This window comes from Epinephelus fuscoguttatus, linkage group LG8 (genome assembly GCF_011397635.1).
Source record: "Epinephelus fuscoguttatus linkage group LG8, E.fuscoguttatus.final_Chr_v1".
Lineage (NCBI taxonomy): Eukaryota > Metazoa > Chordata > Actinopteri > Perciformes > Serranidae > Epinephelus > Epinephelus fuscoguttatus.
In genome coordinates this window covers 10,765,740-10,790,260 of record NC_064759.1, presented here as the reverse complement: position 1 = coordinate 10,790,260, position 24,521 = coordinate 10,765,740, and the positions used below count along the sequence as shown (strand labels likewise).

General features: G+C 39.2%; 2 protein-coding genes across 21 annotated transcripts in view; both read right to left on the bottom strand.

Annotated features, from left to right (window-relative positions):
* Positions 1–15,707, bottom strand: part of LOC125893026 (uncharacterized) — a 29,129-nt gene extending 13,422 nt beyond the window's left edge. Inside the window, exons 1-14 of one of the 3 annotated variants that reach the window (XM_049583452.1) lie at positions 15,381–15,707; positions 12,418–12,468; positions 12,000–12,092; positions 10,990–11,025; positions 10,492–10,520; positions 9,513–9,798; positions 9,134–9,177; positions 7,080–7,368; positions 6,323–6,370; positions 5,954–5,997; positions 5,529–5,817; positions 5,172–5,212; positions 3,962–4,247; positions 3,530–3,573 (exon numbers count right to left, since the gene is read on the bottom strand). In XM_049583452.1, coding sequence (XP_049439409.1) covers positions 3,530–3,573; positions 3,962–4,247; positions 5,172–5,212; positions 5,529–5,817; positions 5,954–5,997; positions 6,323–6,370; positions 7,080–7,368; positions 9,134–9,177; positions 9,513–9,798; positions 10,492–10,520; positions 10,990–11,025; positions 12,000–12,045 — 1,482 coding nt within the window. In that variant the 5' untranslated portion in view covers positions 12,046–12,092; positions 12,418–12,468; positions 15,381–15,707. Of the gene's footprint in view, positions 1–3,529; positions 3,574–3,961; positions 4,248–5,171; positions 5,213–5,528; positions 5,818–5,953; positions 5,998–6,322; positions 6,371–7,079; positions 7,369–9,133; positions 9,178–9,512; positions 9,799–10,491; positions 10,521–10,989; positions 11,026–11,999; positions 12,093–12,417; positions 12,469–15,380 lie in introns of those variants that run through there. The other 2 variants (XM_049583453.1, XM_049583455.1) reach the window with 2 other exon arrangements.
* Positions 15,708–16,762: 1,055 nt separating this feature from the next.
* The window catches only part of LOC125893023 (uncharacterized), a 71,466-nt gene continuing 63,707 nt past the window's right edge, over positions 16,763–24,521 (bottom strand). For 17 of the 18 annotated variants that reach the window (XM_049583430.1, XM_049583443.1, XM_049583437.1 and 14 more), the window contains 8 exons: positions 24,279–24,422; positions 23,553–23,688; positions 23,368–23,397; positions 22,895–22,939; positions 21,319–21,344; positions 20,917–21,175; positions 19,690–19,737; positions 16,763–18,095 (listed from right to left, as the gene is read on the bottom strand). In XM_049583430.1, coding sequence (XP_049439387.1) covers positions 19,718–19,737; positions 20,917–21,175; positions 21,319–21,344; positions 22,895–22,939; positions 23,368–23,397; positions 23,553–23,688; positions 24,279–24,422 — 660 coding nt within the window. In that variant the 3' untranslated portion in view covers positions 16,763–18,095; positions 19,690–19,717. The remainder of the gene's footprint in view (positions 18,096–19,689; positions 19,738–20,916; positions 21,176–21,318; positions 21,345–22,894; positions 22,940–23,367; positions 23,398–23,552; positions 23,689–24,278; positions 24,423–24,521) is intronic. The other variant, XM_049583432.1, reaches the window with a different exon arrangement.

Here is a 24,521-nt window from a genome sequence, read left to right as displayed (position 1 = left end):
GCAATATGGCAAATGCAGACAACATGAGAAACATGGCTCACACAGTAGTGGCAGAAAAACAATCAAATCCAACATCATACCAGCTACTGAGGGAACAATGTAAACACAAATGACAAGTTCCTAGACCCATAACAACGAAAATGAAGCGCGTGGACCACACACATCATAAAAAAGGCCTCAAGTCAAAATCAATATTAAGCCCTTTGGGAGCCAAAGTGTCCAGGGTATATATCCAAAAAGCTTCTCTTTTAAGTACAAGAGAGTTAATGTCACCACACGTAAGGGCTGTTTAACAAGTTCTATACCTATGTATCTGAGAGAGGAGACATTATGCGAGGCTTGTGTGAAGTGCACTGCCACTGGACTTCTGGTGTCGTGGTTTCTAATGTTAGATCTATGTTCTGAGATTCTAGTTTTTAGTGGTCTGTTGGTTTTACCAACATACGCCAGGCTGCACGGACACTTAAGCAAATAGATAACATTTTTGGTATTGCAAGAAATAACACCCTTGATGTTAAAAGACTTGCCATTCCATGGATGATTGAAAGTAGAGGTTTTGTGTGTGAAATTACACTGGGTACAGTTGCCACATCTGTAATTCCCCAAGGGGACAGACTGTAAGAAGTGTGGTGGAGTCACAGGCAGCTGATATGCTCTCACTAACATGTTTCTAAGGTTTGGAGGTCTCTTGAACACAACTCGAGGAAGTGTGGAGAAACATTTAAGTGAAGGATCAGAGTTGATGATGTGCCAATGTTTTGAAGATGTTTTGAAGTTCTCTACCAAGAGGTGAGTACTGGATCACACAGTTAACTTTAGGCTCAGTTGCTATAAAACTAACATTGTTCAGACACTCAGATTGGGATACAGAGTCAAAGCGGCTGCGAGCTTGTGCCACCCATTCATGTTTGTATTGTCTGTCTTGAAAACGTTTTTCCAGGTCAGAGGCTTGATAATAATCCACATCCGAGCTGCAAATGCGGCGGATACGATTAAACTGAGAGACAGGTAAACTCCTTTTGAGTGGGATGGGGTGAAACGATTGTCCATAAAGAATTGAGTTCCTGTCAGTACATTTGTGGTAGAGGTTGGTGCCCTGTCTATTGGAGTCTCTATACAGCAGGATATCTAAAAACAAGTATGTTACACCACAAATAAAAGTAATGTGAATGTAAGGCTGCTTCACGTGCAGACAGAATACTACATATTTGACTTTTACTATTTATATATTTACTAGTCTATACTGCTCATACCTGGTCCATAGTGTATTCATATTTAGTCATATTCATTCATTATTTATACCACACTTACACCACTGCCTATACTGGTAGAATCTTCTATATTGTAGTCATAGTTGAACCCTAACATTGATTATACTATAATCACAATAAAGTTGTCTGTGTTGTCTGTGTCGTCTTGTCTTCCATGCTATATGTGGGCGTTGGTTGCAGCTCAGTCAGTGCAACGTAACTTCCGCTGCGCAAAGGATTGTGGGTCAGAATGGCCAAAGAAGCATGCTGACATGCATACTACGAAATGTGACCGGATGTAGTAGAACATCCTGGTACTTTTGGCATACTGCATCTGACATACTATGTATTGGGACACACTAATTCTTTTTCTGGCATACTAAATAGTATGGTAGTATGGGTATTGGAACGCAGGGTGTGTCATGGATGTGTTTTGGGCGTATCATTCAATAAGCCAATCAGAGTGTCACCTCTCATTCCCTTTAAGAGAGGCGCAACTGGAGCGCACGGCGGAGAGATAGTTAGATGGCGGACCTACCAACTGGAAAGAGTGAGCGTTTTACAGCTGAGGAGAAGATAAATGTATCTCTATATCGACTGTCCCGTCACATCTGATGTCAGATCAAAGGGGATTGACACCGTTTGTCACGCGTAATGGAAACCCATCCTAATATGATTAACACAGCCTGCAAACTATGAGTTCACATCCCTCTCAGCCAGCCACAAACAGCCATAGCATCAGATAGGGAGTATATATTCAGCATCTGTCATCTTAGAAAAGTCAAAAGAAAAGAAACAGAGTGAGACTGCGAGAGAGAAAGAGAGAGCGCACGCGCACGGGAGAAACACTGTCAACAAATTGTAAGTTATTCAATTTTATTTTAACCCAGAGGTTAGAGAGCGCATCTCCCTCTCCAGCATCCTGAACCCCCCGCCTGAAGGTGCAGGAAGGGCTGGTCCCGTGGCTGCACCCGGCCCGTCTGGTCTGGCAGTTCCGTATATTCGAACACTGCGAGCTTGGACCTCCCGGATTATGGTGATCATTATTACTGCGATTAGATCATTCTGATTAATGACTGACCATTAAGACGTGTTTCTGATAAATATTTTAATGTGCACAATAATAACCTTTCACATTGTAATCATATTTTTATTTGTTATCTTTTGCATATGTGTGGCTGCTCCGTGTGTGTCTGAGCAGAGTGCACGCACATTGTGCACCCGCCTAGAGACGCATGTCACTAACTTGTTTAACAGCGAAATACTGCGCCGTTGACTTTAGACCAGGTTTTTCTTGGTCACTTGCACATTTGCTTTTCCTGTCATCTAACTAGCAATGCACCATGACTGCGCCTGACCACTCCTCGGGCTCTAGTTTCCCGGCGCAGCGCAGGTGGCACAGGGTGGCAAACCCTGCGCAGAGCTAGTTTCGAGCAGTGCAACCCAAGGCACGCTCAGTTTGGTAGTTTGGCAGACCGAGGTGCGCTGAGATGGGTGTGGCGGCGCAGCAGGGGGAGGTGTCGAAAGATCCAGCTTGGCGCGGTGACAGTTTCGTGCCAAAAGGCTTCGCCGAAAATCCGCCTGGTGCGCTGCACCCCCGCTGTGCCCGGTCTGCGAAACTAGAGCCCCTCATTTTTAGACGAACACGCTCAGAGAAGCGCAAGTTCATTTGCTAGTTAGACGACGAGGGCGCAGGGCGTGAAAATGACAACTGCACCGGCATCTAAATAGCAATGACACTTGCGACATGAGTTATGCGCCGTCCGCCGTCCACTTTAGACCATCTAAATAGGGCCCTAAAACTGTTTTTTTTTTCAGTGTCAGGCTGGAAAGATGTTTATTTCTGTTGGCTTCATTTCTCAGCCCCGGAGGTTGCTGGTTGATATTTTTGCATCTAACTGGATGAATTAAAGGTTTATTTCAACCAAACCAGAGTTTGTGATTTTTGGAACAGTGGAGAGACAAACCAAGATGGTTTTTGTGAGAGTTATTTTGTTTCTGTTGTCAGACACTTATAATAACAATCGGAGCCTGTGTAAATCGACGGTGTTCATTACATTGCAGCCTGTTTTGCCGCTGTTGTCTGCAGCCGTTTCGCTCAATACTGGGAAAATAGGGTCCAGGTCAGAAAACACAGAAGTTACCCTTCAACACAGTGAGAACCATCCAATTTAAAACCTTTGGTTTGATTTGCATCATCATTTATGATGTTCAGGATGAGGATGGTTTTCAGCCTGCATCTACTGAATGAAAGCTGTGATGTGTAAAGTCAGACTCACTCTCTCCAACACTGCAGGTAGATGTTCATCCACTGAGTGTTTCTCTGCAGAGAAAAGACATTTAAAATGATTCAGAGGATTAAACTCTAACCTAACATAGAAAGTATAATCAACTTTAAAAAGGCTCAGTTACCTCAAAAGTAGATATAACAGATTCACAATATCATAAACACTTTCACAGTCTAAAGCAATCCAACACAAAAGTCCTGCAACAATTACTAAACTCATTAAACTTAAAACATTCTGTGTGACTGTTATTGATTTAATTATGATTCAATTGATGATTTATTGATCCCTGCTGTTTTTTTATTCACATTTGAGAAGACAGAGTTTGTACACAAGCAGATTTACCTTTTTTAAATTATGAATCATAAAATGTATTTATTAGACATTTATGAGACACATGAGATTATGTGACAGTTTTTGTCTTACCTTTGAGTTCTGAGCTGGGCTTTGACAACCTCTGCATCAGATCAGTCCTGTTCATTTTCTTTACAACCTCCCTGGTTAACTGCACAGACTGTTGGCTGTAGGTCTGCAACATCACATCCACTATTTGTGCTCTGTCTGTGGTGTAACTCAGTGCTGATGAGGTGTCTGGGAGGTTCTTCTGGGAGACAATCCACTCCAGGGACCACTTAAATTTCTTGAGCTCCTTGTCACTCAAATCATTCAGAGTTTCCAAAAGCAGCTGTTTAACAGCTGCCATTGTTGCTGCCTGAAATAATCAATACATTTATTGGACATATATTTAATCCACTGGGACAATTACAAATGTGTTTCTTTGCACCACATCAGTGTTAATGGAGATGTGAGTGTTACTGGCAGATCACACAAGGTATTGATCCATTTGGTGACTGCTGTTGTATTATCAGAATCAGAATCAGCTTTAGTTGCCAAGTACGTGTGTACATACAAGGAATTTGACTCCGGCAGACTTGCTCTCAATGTACCAGAATTGACATGAGTACTCAAAATGTAGGCAAGTGGAATATACTGAAATATACAATATACAAAAATACATCAAATATAAAAATATACAATATACAAGGATTTAGTACATTTGATTCAGCTGTTTTTTATAGATTGGTATATTTGTGCACATTTGTGTTTTAGTATATTATTATTGTTATTTTTTGTGGAACCAAACTACAAATCAAAAGATGATTCCTTTTCCTTCTTCCTTTGAATTCTTATGAACTGGTTAATTGTTTTTCTTTTATGTTACAGGCTGCAGCTCTTTTCACAAAAACTGAAATGAGTCACAGTGGCTCAAAAGACTATTTTCATTATTTTATGTTTTATATTTTGCTCAATGCTTCTGAAAAAAAAAAATGGTTTTGAGTATGATAAATAGATGTTTCTGGTGGATAAAGTTCTCTTTACTGTTGATGAAAAAAGTCATGCTGACATTTCCTCATCTCATCCTCAGTGGTAAAAATATATCATTATTTTTGGATTAAATCACTGCTAAAGAGCTCGACCTGAACGCACATTCACTTCCGTGAAAAATAAATAAGTCCAACTGATCCTGACTTTGGATCATACTATTTAAAATGTTCAAGATGATGATCATTTTTTAACCTGCATTTTTTAAAGAAAGCTGTTTTGTATGAAGTCAGACAGATGTGACATTACTCACTTTCTGGATCAGTGCAGGTCGGTGTTCATCTGAGTGTTGCTCTGAGGAGAAAAGTGGTAAAAGTCATCAGTGACTGATCAAACATCTGACAGTAAATTTGTTTTCAGGCCATTCTGCTTTGTAAAAATTTCGAATAGGCAAAATTACACTTAAATCAGCTCAACAATCTTTTTTTTGCTTCCTCTCCCAAAATATTTTTCATATTTCACATTAGTCATAAAACATATTTTCTATGAAGAGAATGATTCTTATTTTCTCTACATCATGAATCTTAATATTTCTAATTTAAAGAGAAGAAAACATGGTTTATAAACTACAGACACATGTTAAGGACCAGTTTTTTTTTCATTTTCTTACTTTTGGGTCCTTTGCTGCTGTCTGACAACCTCTGCACCAGATCAGTCCTCTTCATCTTCTTTAAAACCTGCTTGGTCATCTCCACAGACTGTTGGCCATAGGTCAGCACCATTAAAAACACTGTGGCTTGCCAGTCTTCTAACTCCTGCAGTATGAAAGTCATGCCTGAGACGCGTCTGTAGAGGTCAGTCTGACTCGGGAGGAACACTTTGAACTTCCTGAGCTCCCAGTCACTCAAACCAGCCAGTGTTTCCAAAAGCAGCTCTATGACAGACGTCATCGCCTCCACCTGGTAAATTCAAAAGAGATATTCATGGGGTTAAAGTGAAATTTGTCAGCTGGGATTATTACAGATTTGACTGTTCACATCAGAGTACATCAGTTATATCACACAAAGTAATGATACAACTAATCACATTACTCACCTTCCTGATCAATGCAGGCCAATGTTCATCCACACAGTGTTTCTCTGAGGACAAAGGAAATATGAATGAATGATTGATTTAACATTATAATTTATAATCAGACACTGTCAGACTGTTATAATTCTATTATCAAGGATTTATATTAGAACTGGTTAAATGAACAAAAAAATCAACCTTAACAGTAACATCATATAAATCAATGACGGTTTCACCTGACGTCTTCTTTGCTATTAAACTCTGTGTTAAAGGTTCATACTCTGAAATGTAAATTAAAATAACTGCAGTGCTTAGAGGAAACATTATTTTTAGTTCATGGATGATATTTCTTATTTTGTTTGTTGTGCTTTAAGTTTTTTACAGGACACATACCTCCCTCCGTGGTTCTCACACCAAAAGCTTCAGATGATGGTCCTGCAGCTGCAACACATTTAATGACAACTGTAATTATAATAATAAAGACACTGTGTGCCTGTCTGTTTCCACAGTGGAGTGTAGTATAAGTCAAATCAAAGCTTTACACAGAGACAACTCAACGAATTAATGTGAAACCATGGAGACAACATTTGTCCGATTCCTATCAGGCTAAATACAATACAAGACTGATAATGAGCTCAACATACACAAATGTAATGGATCAAAGATCATGTGGCCCAATCACAGAGAATGTTTTCAAAGAAAAACTTTTGAAAACACAACATTTATTAAAAAAAAAAAAAAAAAAGGACCAAAATCAACAGATTCATTAATTTCTCAGAACATCTTTACTTTAAAGGCAAAATGCAAAACATTCACCTCTGAGGTAATCTTTGTCTCATTTCACATTTAGTTTTTATGTTGTAAGCACAAGTAAATTTAGTTTGTTAAAAGAGTCACTTCATTCATTTCACAGAGTGAGAAGCATATTCCCATATTATTAAAATAACAGACACCTAACTCTGTGAAGCTGATATTCAGTTTGTAGTTGAGACTGTGTTTGAGAGGTGTTGTTTCAGCTCTTTGGTTGTTCTGGGGTCATGGCAGGCCTACATGTTGTTACTGCATTGCTTTGACTATAAGCTGCTGATTTTGTAACAATACATATTTATTTGTTATTACATATAAAGTTACAGTTGTGTCTTTATCTTACCTTCTTGTCCTGAGCTGGTCTCTGGCAGCCTCTGCACCAGATCAGTCCTGTTCATGTCCATCAAAACCTCCTTGGTCACCTCCACAGACTGTTGACCGTATCTCTCCAACATCACATCAACCAGTTGGTCTGTACTGTTGGTCAACTCCAGTTCTCTCCATGAGATGAGTTTAAGGCTCCTCTGGAAGAACGTGAACTGCAGCAGCAACTTGAATTTCTTGAGCTCCATGTTACTCAAATCACTGAGTGTTTCCAAAAGCAGCTCTTTACAAACCACTATTGCTGACACCTGAAAAATTACAAGTATATTTTCATAGTGAAAAAAATATTTATTAGATTTTCATTTTGGCTCCTTTATCATTATTATTATTTTAGACATTTGACTGTTGAAAGACTTTCTACAAGATCACCTAAGATACTGATAAATTTGGTAATTATCAGCAGAAGCTGATTCATTTTTTCTTCTACACTTTAATATTTGTAACCTGAATAATATTCATTTAATTTTATTTACAGGCTGAAATCACTGGAGAGGGTCTGAGCAGAGCAACTACACAAAGAGGCAGAGCCATGTTTCGATCAGTACAAGTTTGCCTGTATAAGAAACTGCAGCACAGGTGACACCATCTCCACAACACTGCACCTTGTTGTGAAGCACCCAGAAGGTCCTGTTACATGTGCCAGACTGATTGATTTTAGTTCTGCTTTAAATTCAGTTCAGCCTCACATCCTTAACTAGTTAATCTGAATGTGAACCCTTTTTAAGTCAGCAGTACTAACCTTTTTTAACAAATAGACCACAACAGGTGAAATTAAACTCTGTCCTCTCCGACAGCAGTAAGCAGTGCTGGGCCCCCCAGGGATGTGTCAGCTAACTTATTCTGTTTACTCTGTATACAAACAACTGCATAAGCTCCCAACCTCATCAATTTGTAGTGACATTTTCCGACGATGTCATCCTCAGTCTACTCATAAGCATCTCCAACTTGAGCAGCCACAGAGCTGCAGTGGACAAGCTCACCGACTGTGATGACCATCAACTTCACATCAATACAAGTAAAACTGTAGAAATGCTGCCAGATCCTTGATCAATCAGAGATCGGAGTTCTGTGGCCATACATGGTCAGGACATCAAGCAGGTCAGTTCGTATAATTATTTAGGGATCCATATTGATAATGAGCTGAGCTGGCACACAAAGGCGGTGAGTGTTTGTGTGAGAATCTACCAGCGTCTCCACCCTCTCAGAGTTTTTGGTGTATGTAAGAATATTATACACAGAAGGGCAATCCAGGCACTCCAAAAATATTAACAATAAGGAAGGAAGAATTAATAAGTGTTTATTGTAGTGGCTAAATCGTTAGAAGAGCCAACATGTTTCAACCACTACAGGTCTTTGTCAGGGCTTTAAAAAAAATACAATAGTCTGGCCCCACCTTTATGTTCATTACCTGGGTCATGCAGTGGCCTCTAATTGTTTCTGGTACTGGTTAGATGGGGCCATACCTTTGTTGTATGTTTTTTAGACAGTAGTATGCCCCGTAATTCTAATTTGCAGTGTCTAATTTCACTTTACCACAAGTGAAAGTTTTGCATGTCTTATTTAATATTTAAGAGCTTTACTGTGTTGTTTCTATTGCTTCTATTTAATGTTCTGTACTGTAATGTCTGGTTTGACGCAGCAGTTTCCCTTTATCCAAGATGATTTTCTCCCAAGGGAGACAAATAAAGTCACCTTGACCTGTAACTCCTTTACTGTGCTGCCATAACCTGAAATGAGCCACCCGATCTGAACAGATGCTGTTGATGACATCTGTGCAGAAACAGTTGGCAGCACAGTGAAGATATTTTATCATTTTCTTGTTTGGCATTTTGTTTAAGTCTTTGAAACACAGTTTAAAATACAACGACTTGATAATAGGGACATTAGAAACATTTAATTTAAATCCTGAGTTTGGTGAAATTTATCATCATTAATGTTGATATGAATTTAAAGCTGCATCTTATTTAATAAAAGCTGTACTCTGCGTGGTCACACAGATATGACATTGCTCACTTTGTGGATCAGTGCAGACAGGTGTTCATCCACAGAGTGTTTTTCTGAGGAGACAGAAAGGAAGTAAAAACATGTGACTGACATCAGACAGTATCGCTGTGGTGAAAAAAAAAAACACATTACAAAGATGTCAGCACAGAATTACACTTGAACCTCAACAAATAATTTATCAGACATTTTGCCTCCTTACCTGAAATATTTTTCAACACTTCACATTAGACATAAAACATATCTTGTTCACCAGATGATGTGTCTCTTCTTTACAGTATAAACCTTATTATTTATAATGTGAAGAGAAGAAAACAGCTTATAAACTTAGGAGACACGTGTTCGGGACCAGTTTTATAATTTTAAAATGTTTTTGTCTTTATTGTCTTACTTTTGGTTCCTGAGCTGCTGTCTGACAACCTCTGCACCAGATCAGTCCTCTTCATCTCCTTTAAAACCTCCTTGGTCATCTCCACAGACTGTTGGCCATAGGTCAGCACCATTAAAAACACTGTGTCCTGCATGTCTGCTGTCCTCAGAAGCCCAAAGTGGATATCTGGGTAGTGTCTGCGGAGGTCACTTCGATCCAGGAACAATTTGAACATCTCAAGCTCCCCGTCACTCAAACCAGCCAGTGTTTCCAAAAGCAGCTCTATGACAGACGTCACTGTTTCCACCTGGTAAATTTAAAAGAGATGTTCATGGGGTTTAAGTGCAATTTGTCAGCTGGAATGATTACCGATTTGTCTGCTCACATCTCATCAACGTCATGTTTTATGATTGTGGATGATGTATCAGTTATTTCACACAAAGTAATGGTAGAATTAATAATATTTGCCAAATCAATCAATGTCTTTTTCAACTTTAGGTGTTTACATTTTTCAGCAACATCAAGTTCATCAAGTACTTTTACAAATGTTTTATTCTTATTCTTATAAACAGGTTCATGACTTTATTTCATTGCCCGTGTTAAACTCTTTCAAAGATGGTTCTATAAAAACTGCAACTAGCCTCTTGATTTTATAAACGGAGTGACTGTTTACCAGCTGCATCTTTTCTTCTAATATAAAAAAGTAAGAAACGCACTGTTATTGTTTTTACTTTTATGACCACTGCAAATTTCTCTCTACATCACAGTTAGAAAAACAAATCAAGAAGAAGGTACTATATATTCCCTTGAGGTAGATATAACACACATTATCAACATTATTGGTAAATAATATTCATGCTTAAGACCTCATGAGTACACCATGCAGCTTGATCAGGAAAATAAGAATTCTTCAGGTCTTTAAGATGACGATAATTTTCAGTCTTCATCTGCAGAATAAAAGCTGCACTGTGTAAAGTCAGAGTGATGTGACATTACTCACCCTCTGGATCAGTGAAGGCCGCTGTTTCTCTGAGGAGAAAAGAAGTAGAAAAAGACCTATTAACTTTAACATCAGGCTTAATGAACATTTATGATCCAAATGATTTCATCCCAAAGTGACACACATGAACTGTGATCCAGTGCCCATGTCTCACGGTCTTGTAAAAGCGCACACACGTGAACGCGGTGTACAGAGAGGTGGTTAGAGCTACAGGCTACAATGAGGCATTTGAATCGGGGGTGCTGTAAGCCTCCATTAGGTGGAGTTGGGCTGCTACCCCCTCTCCCCGTGGATCTCCGCAAGTGATGTGAGGACTCTAAAACTTCACCAGAGCCTCCATCGGCATATGGGTGAGTAGATAATGGCTGAATTTTCATGTTGGGTGCACTATCCCTTTGATATTCAGATTCTGGGTTTCTAGATAATCTGATCAGTGACTGGTCACAAGCATAGAACAAATAATTTACTGAGAAGACATCACACTACCTCTGCACCCACCTTCTACACCAGTTGCTCTGGCTGAGGGGCTCACAGCTGAAACAAAAGTTGGGAAAATTAAAATTTCTTAATGACAGACCCGACTGGTGTTTATAAACACGACTGTTTTTTCATACACACAGCAAACACAATGCTTTCCCTCATGGTATTGTGAAACAATGGAGGGCTAATATAGGTTAACACTTTGCCTTTCATATGTTCTGCTGCATTAAATTTTGCCCGCAACTTCATCCTCCAGTATTTATAACTGTTTTTTAAGTGCCCTGATTGGTTGCCAGACCAGTGATATTCTGAGAGTCCCCAAAAAAAGAGGAATGGATTGGAACTGTATAAGAAAAGTATAACACGGAAAGGCTAACTTTCTCCCTGAATCTATGCATAGACAAACTTATTAGTTACTATAAAAAGTGGACATCTCACTTTGATATCGTGGCTCCTACTCAATGACAACATGTAATTAATAAAAATATTTGTACATACATAAGTGTGAGTGTGAAGGTACTGACGTCATATGTGTAATTTGTGTACATATGTATGTCTACAATTTGAAAGTGGTTGTGTATGTTTTTATTGTTTTACTGTGTGTTTATGTACATGTGTAAGTATATACGTGTGTGTATGTATATATGTATGCACCTATAACCAAACGTTAGTAGGTTTTTGAAAGAAAACAGCCCCCCTCTAGTGAATACAGTAGATAACAACAAACAGACCCTGGCCCTATGGTTCAGACTTTTGATGGAATTGCACCTCCATTTCTTAATGTATGGTCAAGTGGATTTATTTCCTAAATATAAGGACACAAATCAACCACACAGGGAAACACATAAAAGGTACAGATATGGACTGGAATGAAACAACTCCACAGTCTGCACCGACTCCATAAGTCTATAAAAATAAAGTAAAAAAAAAAAAAAAGACTGGTGATATTCTATTGTTTTCTAATTGTCAACAAACCAGAATGAAAAGAACAAAACCAAAAGTGTGTTACTGTTCATCTCTCTCAATACCTGTTAAATCCCCCAGCCAGCGTCTGGCACTCAACGTCGAACCCATTTGTTCCTGCTGGAGAGCAGCTGTGCACCGTAGTTTGTTTCACCAACCTTAGTGAAACAAGAGTAAATATTGCATTCGTTATGGATAATTTTCGGCTGCAAATTGGGTGTAGTAGTGAGTAAGATTAAATTATAAAACTGAACTGCAAAATCTATTCACTGTATTTTATTTTCAGTTCTAATGTTTTACTCTTTGTTTTAAATAGTTTAATTGTATATTAACTGACATTTCTTTCTTTTATACTCCCATTATGTTTTGTTACCACATTTGTTCAGTATGTTGCATGTTGTTATGACGCTTTGATGTTGTAGACAACCTGAGCTCAGTCACAACAGGCATTTAGTGAGATGACTGCGTATTTTATACACCTACCTTCTGCCACTGTATTATTTACATCAGTTGCCGCCACTGAGGATTAAGGCGCTGTAAAAAACAAACAAACAAAAATGAGGGAAAACAATGATTCAGAACACTGTGCAATATTGTTCTTAGACGTTATGCATTCCTCTGTTGTCTCATATACATCTTTCTTTAAACCTCAAAGTAGAGCTGCAACTTGATTATTTTTATTTGTGATTAATCTGTCTGAGCAGGCAAAGGCAGCACTAAAACACAAGGACATCGTTGGCCGAGTGCAGCAGGGGAGGAGTGGTCTTGGTCTTGGGGACAGCACACCAGCCTGGAACAAGGCCACTCCGTCCCAGAGACGCAAGCTCGTGGTTCAGGAGGTGCGTCGGGAAGAGGAAGCAGGAAGGTGCGCAAACGCTGTGGCGCAGGCAAAGCAAGGGCAGTGGATGACATGGGAAGGAGTGGAGAAGAGATCTCCTGGCAAGAGCTGTGGGAAATGGAGGCATACAGGGCAAGCTTTACCATCAGGACTGCCTGTGATGTCCTTCCATCTCCCAAAAACCTCAGCCGGTGGTATGGTGAAGACCCCACATGCCCATTCTGTCCAAGTCCAGCAACACTTAAGCACATCTTGGTGGGCTGCAAGACCAGCCTCACCCAAGGCCGTTACACCTGGCGGCACAACCAGGTGTTAAAGTGTCTTGCAGCAGTGTTGGAAACTCTACGGACAAGTGCCAACCCCCCTCCTCCCCCGTCATCCCGCTGGCAGGCAACAACATCTGTCCAGGAGGGCGAGGGTCAAGCCAGTCTCGCCACCTCAAGACCAGACAGTGGGCAGCTAGGCAGGGCACGGGATTGGAAGCTGCTGGCAGACTTGGGCTAGAAGCTCTGCTTTCCAGCTGAGATCACGTCCACCAACCTGTGACCAGACCTTGTGCTATGGTCAGCCTCACTCAGGCACGTGTATATTATCGAGCTGACAGTGCCCTGGGAGAGTGCAGTGGATGAGGCCTACAAGCGCAAGAAGCTGAGGTACGCTGAGCTTGCAGCCGATGTATAATAAAAAGGCTGGAAAGCGAAGGTACGACCAGTAGAAGTCAGCTGCAGAGGGTTCGTAGCCACCTCAACATCTAGGCTACTCCGGGAGATGGGAGTGCGAGGAAAGGCCCACCGGCAGGCCGTCAAGGACCTCTCCAGTGCCGCTGAAAAGGGGAGTCAGTGGCTTTGAATAAAAAGGAAAGGACTCCACCTGGGCCCTCAAATGATTAGATAGTATCTAGGGGTCGAACCTGGGATGCTGGGATTCACTGCTGAACCCTCTGGAGGTGTCGTGGGCAAATCAGCGAAAGACCAAGGAAGGAGGGTGCCCACTTGATAACCCAGAGGATGCCATCTCTCACTTGACCATCCCACAGAGTCTAACAGTGTCTCAAATGTGCAATAAGAGATATTAACATCTAGTCCTACACAACAGATCTGTCGATTATTTTCTCGATTAATCTATTAGTTACAAAATTTTGTAGACCAAACAAGCGATTGATAGCGATGATATATCATTAGAGCAGGTATAAACACACATTATGAGGCTCACTTAAAGGTATACTATGCAGTTACTGTCGGTTACTATACGTAACAGTATCGACAAGGAAAGTGAAGACCCCCAGATCCTCTCTCATTTGCTATGTTTGCATTTTTTTTTTCTGTGGTGTGTCCACAATTTTCTTGCTGCTTCTCGGATAGGCCTATGTGTTACTTACAGTCTGGCACCTGGTTGCTACCTTTTAATGAAGTCCAGACGGCACGTCAGGGCTGTGCCAATGAACCTCGCATACATGTATGTACATGTACATGTAAGAAGAAAATAAGAAAATACAGACAGAGGGCAGAGTCTAAATAAACAGGGCTGTAGATAAATACATTTGTATGGACAGATCTTGTTTCTGGTTATTATTTATTTTGGGGGGATTTTTTGTTGTTATCATTGATGTTACTGTTCTGATCTTTATTTAAAAAATGACATGTCTCTTAATTTTTTGCTGCTGTGTCGAAAATGGTATCGAGTATTGAATATTTTCCTGGGTATCGATATCGAGTTTGAAATTTTAGTATCGTGACAACCCTACCGGGTGGACCTCTTAAACCGGACCGAACCGGTTAAACCAGAAATCAGCACAAGCCTAACTAGGTGAAGCTCTGAAGCCAGACCAAGGCTGTTCAAGAGAAGGCTGAGACACGGGGTCAAACATGGGTGGATTGCACATGCGCAGTAACATCTGGTCTGCACTTATTGTCACCCTCCAGAATCGCAGCTCAAGTTACATTGCGCATGTGCAATCCCCCCATGTTTGACTCCGTGTCTGAGCCTTCTCTTGAATAGCCTTGAACCAGACCGAACAGGTTAAACCGGAAATCGGCACAAGCCTAACCGCCACACACTGTATTACTACTTTTGTACGTTTCTATACATTGTTAATGTTTTTTTATGATTTTGTTTTTCATTTAGGAAAATCCTGCATAGTATACCTTTAAAAGACAACTTAAAAAAAAATCAATGAAAACACTTACATGAAGGAATGTGTCAATCATAAAGAGATAGTAAACGCACTAGCAGAAATAACAATCTGTACAGGGTTGTAGTGCTTTCAAAATACAGTGAAGTAAAAGAATTAAGTAGAATAACTTGGAAATAATCAAGTATAAATACCTTAAGTACAGTTGCTTAACATGGGTGTGTGTGTGTGTGTGTGTGTGTGTCTCGTTGAACGTCGTCTTTGCTGTTTCTTATATTCTAGTTTCTGTTTTAATAAACTGTCTTGTCAAAGCACTTCAGCAACTTCAGCTAGCAACCTGTTGTTCACATACTGACGTTAGAAAAGTGTTCGTTACTGTAACGTTACCGTTAGCTTAGTTAACCGTTTTTACACACTAATGGAGCTCAAGTTAAAACCATGAAAGTTAAAGTAAGAGTTAAAGTAAGTTTTACAAACCGTTTTAAAACAGCTCGTAGCTTCAGCTGTCAGAGATAAAGTCCGTCCAGTTGTTATGACAGCGGTAAATCATGTCTGGTTGAGTTGACAGCACTTGGGGTCGAAGTGTCTCCCGAGTCCCGCCCGTTGGAGAGCCGTTTCCCGTGGTGTCCTCCTACCCTTTTCCACCAAAGCAGTTCCAGTGCTGAATTTGGAGCCGGTTTTTCTGTTTCGACCGACAAAAGAACTGGCTCTGGGCCAGAAAAACTGGTTCCAGAGTGGCACCAGTTCTTTGCTGGACTACAGAGACGGGTATGGCTGCAGCTTGACGCCTCTCGTCTCATGACAGGATCTGTATAAGATGTGAGGTGCCGTAACTCGCCACACCAGCAGGTGGCGACATTATCTCACATGAGGTCACTGTACCAAGTGGTCTCTAATGAAGAGCCCATCTACCATTGGCATGCTTAACAATGACAACTGGACACAGGGACAGAAGTTAGCCGCTGTTTGTCCGTTTCCAGAGAGCATGGGGAATGTATGAGCACATATTTCTTTTTATGTTTAGCATTTGAAATAAAAATGGATCATTTGTAAGGATAATATTATCGAGATGCTAATTTTCAGTAGCGCATTAATTGTAAATCCCATTATGTGTTAGCTTCTAGCTAGTGGACTCATTTGACACAGGGTTGCAGTGGTGAAAAAGTACTTAGAGCTCTTACTTAGGTAAAAGTACAAAAGAAACGAAAAGTTTCAGTACTCATCATGCAGGACGGTTGATTTCAGACCAAATAAAACTACTGATGCATATGTTGCTTTAATGTTTAACGTTGAGGCTGGTAAATGTGGGGCTTGTTTTGCAGGTAGCACTCAAGTCTTACATTTATCCATCATAACTTATTTGTTAATTTTATTTTTTTTAGATTCCGACTCTCATAGAAACTAATAGTAATAAGCTTTATTATAATGGGCTTTACTTATATAGCACCTTCCATACAAGACATGCCCAACCTGATGAAGAAGAGAGCATGAAAACATTTGATGAATGGAGCACTGGAATTAATGTAGTAATGTACTGGAGAACCAGTAAGCACTACTAAGTTGAAATAAGTATCCAGTAAGATCTGTGAGCATCAGTTCTCACTCAGACATTTTAACCCAAAAAACACATTCTTTTTTTAATCTGTGATATTTATTTCTATAAGTGTGTTTTACTGACACGTGTATGTTTTTGCCGTGCTGCAAATTTCCCACTTGGGACAACTAATCTACATGATGAGAATCTTTAACAGACATAGAAGCACAAAGCATCAAGAATAATAATCCTAACACATATTTACTTTACACCACTAATCTTGTCTCATGTATCGAACATTTGACTCAAAAGCAAAGACCCGCACTTAATAATCAGAGGAATTTATTTTAAAATAGAAAACACTGTGAATCACCCTCCTCCAGTAAAAACTTAACAGCCATCATTGTTACAACCTAGTGAATTAAGAGCACACAGTACATTCATATAAAAGACAGAAATATAAAATACAAATATATTTTTATAAATGTAAATATAAAAATACATACAAATGGGATTTAAAGAAATAATTAAATGAAACCAAACAAGATAAACATAGGAACCCTGTGGGCCTGTAAGCTCCTCCACACTTCACTCATGTTTACATCCTGCTTTAATAAAGTGTTCGACCAGCTTCTGGTTCAAATGTCTACACCATCAGATGGTCTGTGAACCATCGTCATAGTTTTTTTTTTTTATATAAATACATTTGTTCCATTTTTACATGTAACATGAAATAGTGCTATGTTTTTGTACTTCTTAAACATCATCAGAGCAAAAGAAGATCTCTTTACCCCCCTTACTCCTTTAATTCTGTAAAGTGGTTAATAGATTTCTTTTCACTCACTGTGCTGATGGAAAAAAAATAAATGAGCCACCTGATCTGTTGCTATGAGGATTTTTATCCTTAAAAATATTTACAATTATTTTATACTTCTTGTGTATGAGTATGTATATACATGTGCATGTAAGGGGGTGTGTATGGGCATACAGATTTAAATGAAGGTATATATAGGGTGGGCGTATAGAGTATTTAGATATTTATGCGGGTACGTATATAAGGTTGACACACAGAGTATTGTAATGAATTTATGTGTATGTATATATGTGCTTATTATCTGACTCATGGATAGGATGATATAAGATTAAAACGGGGTGGCGGTAGAGGGGTAGGTTTAAATAAGTTTTACTTCTTCCTACTCCTTTTTGAACATTTAAATGGTACTGACAGATCTAAGCTATTCGGTTTCCGTTTATTTTTCCTTTTGTCTTGTTTTGTTGTTGGGTTCTTTTTTATTTTTTTCTATTTTTAACTCTTTATATGTTCAAAATAAAGCAATCAATCAATCTTTTAAAAACTTTGGAAAAATCAGTTTGACTGAAAAGAATAAAAAACTCATGTTTCCTCTTGTGCTCCTCGATTCTGGAGATCACAGTGTCCTTACATTACTGAAGAAATCACTGTTGCTGCAGAGATTAATACAGCCTCACGTCTGCGACAGGTTTATCATGATGCCAATTTTGGTTTGTGTCATAATTTATCAGTTCAAGGTGAGGATGAATTCCAGTCAGCATGTATTAAATGTTGTGTAGAGTCAGACAGATGTGTCTCTGCTCACTTTCTGGATCAGTGCAGACGGATGTTCATCCACGGAGTTTCTCTGAAGAAAGGAAATTTAACAATCGTTGACATCAGCTCATAATCAGTTGCTTTACATAAAATATAATTCAAGTTTTTCCTTGTAAAAAAATTGAAGTCTACAGTCATGCTAGAGACTCTGTGAAGCTGTATGCTGGCATGATACTGAATGTCATCAGTTTTGCAGCAATCTCAGAACCCATTGGCTTTCGGTCTAATAACGATAAGTGTTTAGGGCAAGGGCAAATATATCAGGCTGATACGGTGTAGCTGAGCCAAGACTTCCTCTTCCGTGCACAGACAAACATACTGTACCTGCATATGAATGCAGATAAATGTTAAAAAAAGCTAATATAAAGCAAACTTGTCATCAGATTCTAGCCAATGGGTTCTGAGATTGCATTTCAGCCAGTGTGTTCCACGTCTCCTCGTGGACCTGCCATTCAAACACGACTGGTCAGTACCACTCAGACTACAAACTGAAACCAGAACACTTCCATGGTCTGCCAAATACCTGCAAAACTAATCTGTTTTAACAGAGACACTGACCCATGGACACTGTCTATATGTGTTACGTTAACGCACATCTTGGACTATTATCGCTGCACATTGCACATATTTGCTCTACTGTGGACCTTTACAAATCTCCTGACTAATATTTTTGCACATCTTGCACAAAACTGTGCAGCCTTCTTATTCTGAAACAGCTATATTTTACATATTTGTTGTTTCAGTATTTAAAAAAAATCTTATTTCTATGTCATTAAAATTATTTGTCATATTTTTATTAGAACTTTTCTATTCTAAATTAATATTCTTGTGTGCTGCAATACTTTGCCTTCTTTTTATTTCTTTTATTATATGGTTAATATATGCGAACAGACTTGGGAATAAATCTGATTCTGATTAGTTTTGCAGGTATTTGTCAGACTCCCGGGAGCACTGCTCAGCCCTGTTTCCAATTTTGCCCAGTGGCTCCTTGTGGTAACTCAGAAAAAAAAAAACAAAACAAACAACCAAGGTCGATTATGACTCTTCTCTATGATGAATTTATAATCATGGAGGTTTTTCATGTTTGTAAAACTTCCCTCGAGCTTGAGCTGTTTAAAAAAATCTGTGACATCATCTTATTGTAAAGTCTACGAGCCGAGCAGGAGCTCGTGGGAAGAGCCAGCAGGAGAAACACTACTGCTTGTATTCAGTGGACCACATATCCTGGAAGTAAACCTGGAAGCTAGAATGCACCAGGCAAGCAATTCCCATTCAGGCCTCTAGGAAAGGTGCTTGGCTTTTATACCAATTTAAGTAGCAGCCAAACAGTGAAATTACAATGTACAGGTTCGTCATGTGATGCCATTGGGCCCAAAAAGGCTTTTCCCCATTAACTTACATTGGGAAAGCACATCTGTAAATCAGTGGGTACATTTTTTTTAGCATCACAGCATCCATGAATTGACTCATTTTAGTATCAGGCTTTAATCCATTCGGTCTGATAACATTTGGAAAGTGCTAATAAAACATTTAAAGTTCTCACATTGACTCATGCAGTGAAGAAAATGACTTTAAAGCCACAGTATGATGTTTATGTAACATGTTATCTTGGTTTGGGCACATACCTCCCTCTGTGGTGTTCACACCAGATGCTCAAGCTGATGATCCTGCAGCTGCAACACATTTAATGAAAATTAAATTAGGGTAAAAGCAACCATGTTTGCTTTGTTTCTAATAAACCAGAACATGTCGGCACACAGGTAAAGGCCTTTTCAGGCATGGAAGATGAATCATTGCTGCCTTCATCAACAGTATCTTTTAGAGGGATAGTTTGGATTTTTGAGGTGGGGCTGTATGAGGTACTGATCCACTGTCAGTGTATTACAAACAGTCAATGGCAGTCGACGCCCCCAGTTTGGAGAATCAGCCAAGAACAGGTCACTATTTGTATATATTTTTTTGTATATATTTTTCTACTATTGTTCATCTCGTTGTGCTTTGGTACACAAGTATGACTGTACAATGACAATAAAGATTTATATTCTGACTCCCTAGCACTTTTCCCCGCCCCCAATGAAATTTGATCTTTGCAGCAGCAGCAGACAGCAGCTTCTGAGACAAACTAAACAAAACACTTGTAGGCTCCTCCACAAACATAAACCTTATTAAGTTGTCATAATGCATTTTACAATGCAAGATAAGTTGAATATAGTCCCTTGCCACGCCGCTGATGTGAAAAGCCCCCGCCCCCCCGTTATTACGGTTGATGTGAATTAAACCGGGTGGAGCTCTTAAACCAGACCGAACCGGTTAAACTGGAAATCGGCAGCCATCTCCGTCACTGCCTAGTCTGCACAGCTACATGAGCTTCATGAGCCTATCAGTCTTAGAGTCACCAGCTGACACCATGGGGGATTCATCTTGCTGCTGCTCAGGGCGAACACCCCTCGATCACAAAATCTTCCTGTAGAGTCTAAGCACCAAAGACTTTTCTGTCAAATCTTAATCATCACATATCATCTGTTAATCTGTACACCTGTAATCTGTAATACACAATTATCTTAACTTTATTCACCTGTCTCTCCTGATTGAACTGTTACTATAGACAACATCTTTAACTAAGTCACTCACTCACTGTGAGGACTACAGCAAACATTAGTTTTGCCCATGTTAACTTCATCTACATAATACAATCATGACCTGTACTCACAATATGTAAATTCAAAAGCTACATGACTGTCAACATGTATTTTCAATGAAGAGCTACCCTGCATACAAAGTTTCTGATTTATAGTTTCAGTATAAGATGGTGCCCCTGAATATGCTACTGCTGTTTTTGTTCCACAACTTACCTTCTGACCCTGAGCTGGTGTCTGACAACAGCTGCACCAGATCATTCCTGGGAATTTTCTTTAAAATGTCTTTGGCCACCTCCACAGACTCTTGGGTGTAGGTCTGCAGCATCAGATTAACCAGGTCTACCCTGTCAGTGTTCTCCCGTTGGCTCTCTGTGATGCGTGGGAGGCGCCACTTGAATTCTTTGAACTCTTCACTTTTCAACTCTTTCAGCATATTCAGAAGCTTCTCTCCTGCCACTGTGATTGCTGCTTCCTGATAAATTCAAAGTGAATAAATAAATGGATATGATTTAACTATGTCATTTAACTATAACATTATGTATTGCTGAGAAGCTCACTGACTGCAGCATCAGTTGTGAGAGAACCATCAAATTTAAGGCATGTGAGATCACTCACCTGGTGTTTGTCCACTGAGTGTTTCTCTGAGGAGAAAGAAAAAATGTTACGTGAGTGACTGATTTAAAATCTGACCATGACTATTTTGCATCAGATTCTTGATTCATAAAGATAAACTATACAAAGAGATTTATCACATAATGACTGACGTTGCTGGCAGCAGGTCGTTTCAGCGTTGCTGATAAATTCTGAGTAACTTGACAAAAGGCCAAAATTAAACTTGCCTTTTTTGCATCATCTTTGCAGTCGATGGTTTTGTACTCAGTAAAAGATCTTTTGTGAGCAAAGAACCTCCACTCTCTGACAATCATGAGTGTTTTTGTAGTTTCAACAGCTCCAACAGAGTGATACGTCTTCTCTCTACTGGACAACACCAAGTCCTCTTCATAGTCACTAGACCTTTTTACACTGCTTCTTTGAGGCAGGAATTTCACACCATTATACCGCCTAGCAGTTTTGTATAAACGGTACAGTTGCAGATAGGGCTGCTCGATTAATCGAATTTTAATCTAGATAACGATTTGGGCTTTCAACAATTATGAAAACAAAACAATAGACATAAGATGATAATGCGCTTCTTGTCAGTTTACTCTCGTTGAATTGTGTTGCAAATCAAATGCACCCGGAAGTTGCGCATGCGCAATACTGCCCCCTCCTCTCCTCTACAGTGTGCAGAAAATGGCAGAGGGAGCACGAGAGAGGTTGGTCTGTGTGTGTGTGTGTGTGTGTGTGTGTGTGTGTGTGTGTGTGTGTGTGTGTGCGCGTGCGCGCATGTGTGTGCCGAGGCAACATCTGTATTAACAGGACACCAGGCAGGATGGGATCGTTGGCCAGACAGGTGTGACAGTATGACAATGTGTTACATGTGCAATCCACCACTGAGAGATTTAAAAAGAAGGTGGTAAGAGTTAGTAGCTAACTCAAAGAAGAAGAACAGCAGCTGAAAATGTCCACGTATTGGGAAAACAATCAGGTCTGTGAGCTCCTTACCTTACATATAACAGGGACGGTAAATGATTATAGTTGCCATGTTATGCTATTGTTATTGTTGAGAAAGTAACACTGACATATATTATATGTCACACTAGAGGCCAGCACTGCTGTGTTTATGTCGCACCTCTGTTGGTTCCATGATGCCAGCATGCTGTCTAAAATCACACACTGGAGCGACATGATGCCGCCGTTGTTTGGTTCTGTGTAAAATGCAAATACGGCTTAAAGAAGGGACTTCGTAGCAGCCCTATAGCGTGATCTCTGTGTAAAAAGGGCTAATGACACAGCAGAAAAAAAGCTGGCTATTGTTTCTTTTCTTTTTTTTTTACTTAATTTATTCTAAATTTGCTCTTCCTGCGTGTTTTTTTCTGTCATTTCAGATGAGCACCTAAGATGAACTAAGGCAAATTCTTTTAGCTTAACACTTACAAGTAAAACTGAAAACACCAGGCCACAGTAACAAATGTTCAGGTGATAAATACTTCACAGATGGATTAAGTTGAAAGAAAACTGAAAATTAGAGGTTGGTTTAAAAACAGCTTTGCTGTAGTGTTTCATATTCAGAAAACAGAAAACAGCTCACTGTAACTTGGACCAGGCATGGAGGATTGTCCAGCTGTCTCTGTGACTGCAAAAACAGGCATAGACACAATGTTCAATTAAAAAAACTGGTTTAAGATATAAGCATAATGAAAATATTAACAATGTTGACATTGCATTCTGGTAAACAAAAACAAAAAAAAAAAACATTGGTAAACACTGACATCTAAACAGTGTATAGACATATTTACATCATTCAAATTTCAAAGTTCAGCTCTTTCAGGACATTTATGTGAATTTGAAGCAGGTCAATTATCAGATTTTTCACCGGCCCGACTTTATTTTTGGAAGCATGCCATTCTTATTCTAACAGTAGTACTGATAGAAAACACTGAGTTGGTCCTGCATTAGCTTTTTTTGAAGATGTGTGTGTGTCTTAGAGCAGCACAGCGAACAGGCAGAAAGACAGTGTATAAGAATGACTCTTTTAAACACAAATTATTCTAAATGACTCACCTTGTATATGGCCAGTGCTTTGCCATTCACCTGAGAAAAAAGCAAAGGTAAAGAAAACACGGACATGTAACTGATTTACTGCCTTTATCTAACATCACACATCTGCTTCACTAATGATATTTAATAAAATCAAAGTGGTACACAGACAGAGTGGATAAGTTCTTGTGGTATTGTTTAAAACTGACCTTTTAGAATTTCACTGGTCCAAACTGGTTGATGCCCATTTTTTGGTGTGAGCATGAGCTTAAAGTCTTTGTCCGGATTTTTAACGACCACTTCATAGAAGTTTGGATCTGTGCTGTTATATCTGAGCTTTAATGTCTGTGAAAGAAAAAAATTAATAAATAAGAAGTCAGACTTTGAGCAAAGTGCACCAGAAGAGTTTTTTTCTTTCGTCATATGAGGTTAAGTTGTGTTTTTTTCACTTCCATCAAAGACATCAGAGACAGAGACAGAAAAATTAATATCTGCTGTATATTGCCAAATATTGCTAAAATGTCTGGCTAAAAGTAAAGACCACATGGAGCCAGGCATGGTCATGACTGCAGATATTTTAATGTGTTTAATATTTCCTGTATCAACAGCTGATTTTAGGTTTGAAGAACATAAAAGTAGCCTGACATTGCCAGACCAAATAGCAATAGCAAATAAAACATAAGCTTGCTGTTTATTGTGTTATTTTCAGTGGCCAATGTCATAATTTATTTATTTATTTGGCATTCAAGAACCTCAGCTGCTGTAAGGTTTTGGTGATACATCCAATTAAATTTCCAGAACAATCTGAACTGAAATAAACACCTTAATGTGAATTTTGGATGTTTTCTTTCAAATAGTCTGAGAGAAGACATGTTATGGAAGCAAAAAAACCTCAAAATTTCAAAACTGACAACTGCACAAAAAAGTGTGTTCACCTGGGGTTCCTCGCCTTTAGGATAAATGTCTGCACCATCTAGATCTGTTGTTAAGATGAACCAGTCATGCATTTTCAGGGGCTTCGCTGGATTTGACTTTCGGATTCCTTTGTATCTATCAGATGTTTCCGTTTTGTCCAATTCCTGTAGAAGATACAAAACATACATTTTTCTTGTTGGTGTTGTGTATTTATCTATGTATTTATAGTGCTATTCTGTATCTTATCATGACTGGTATTGTTG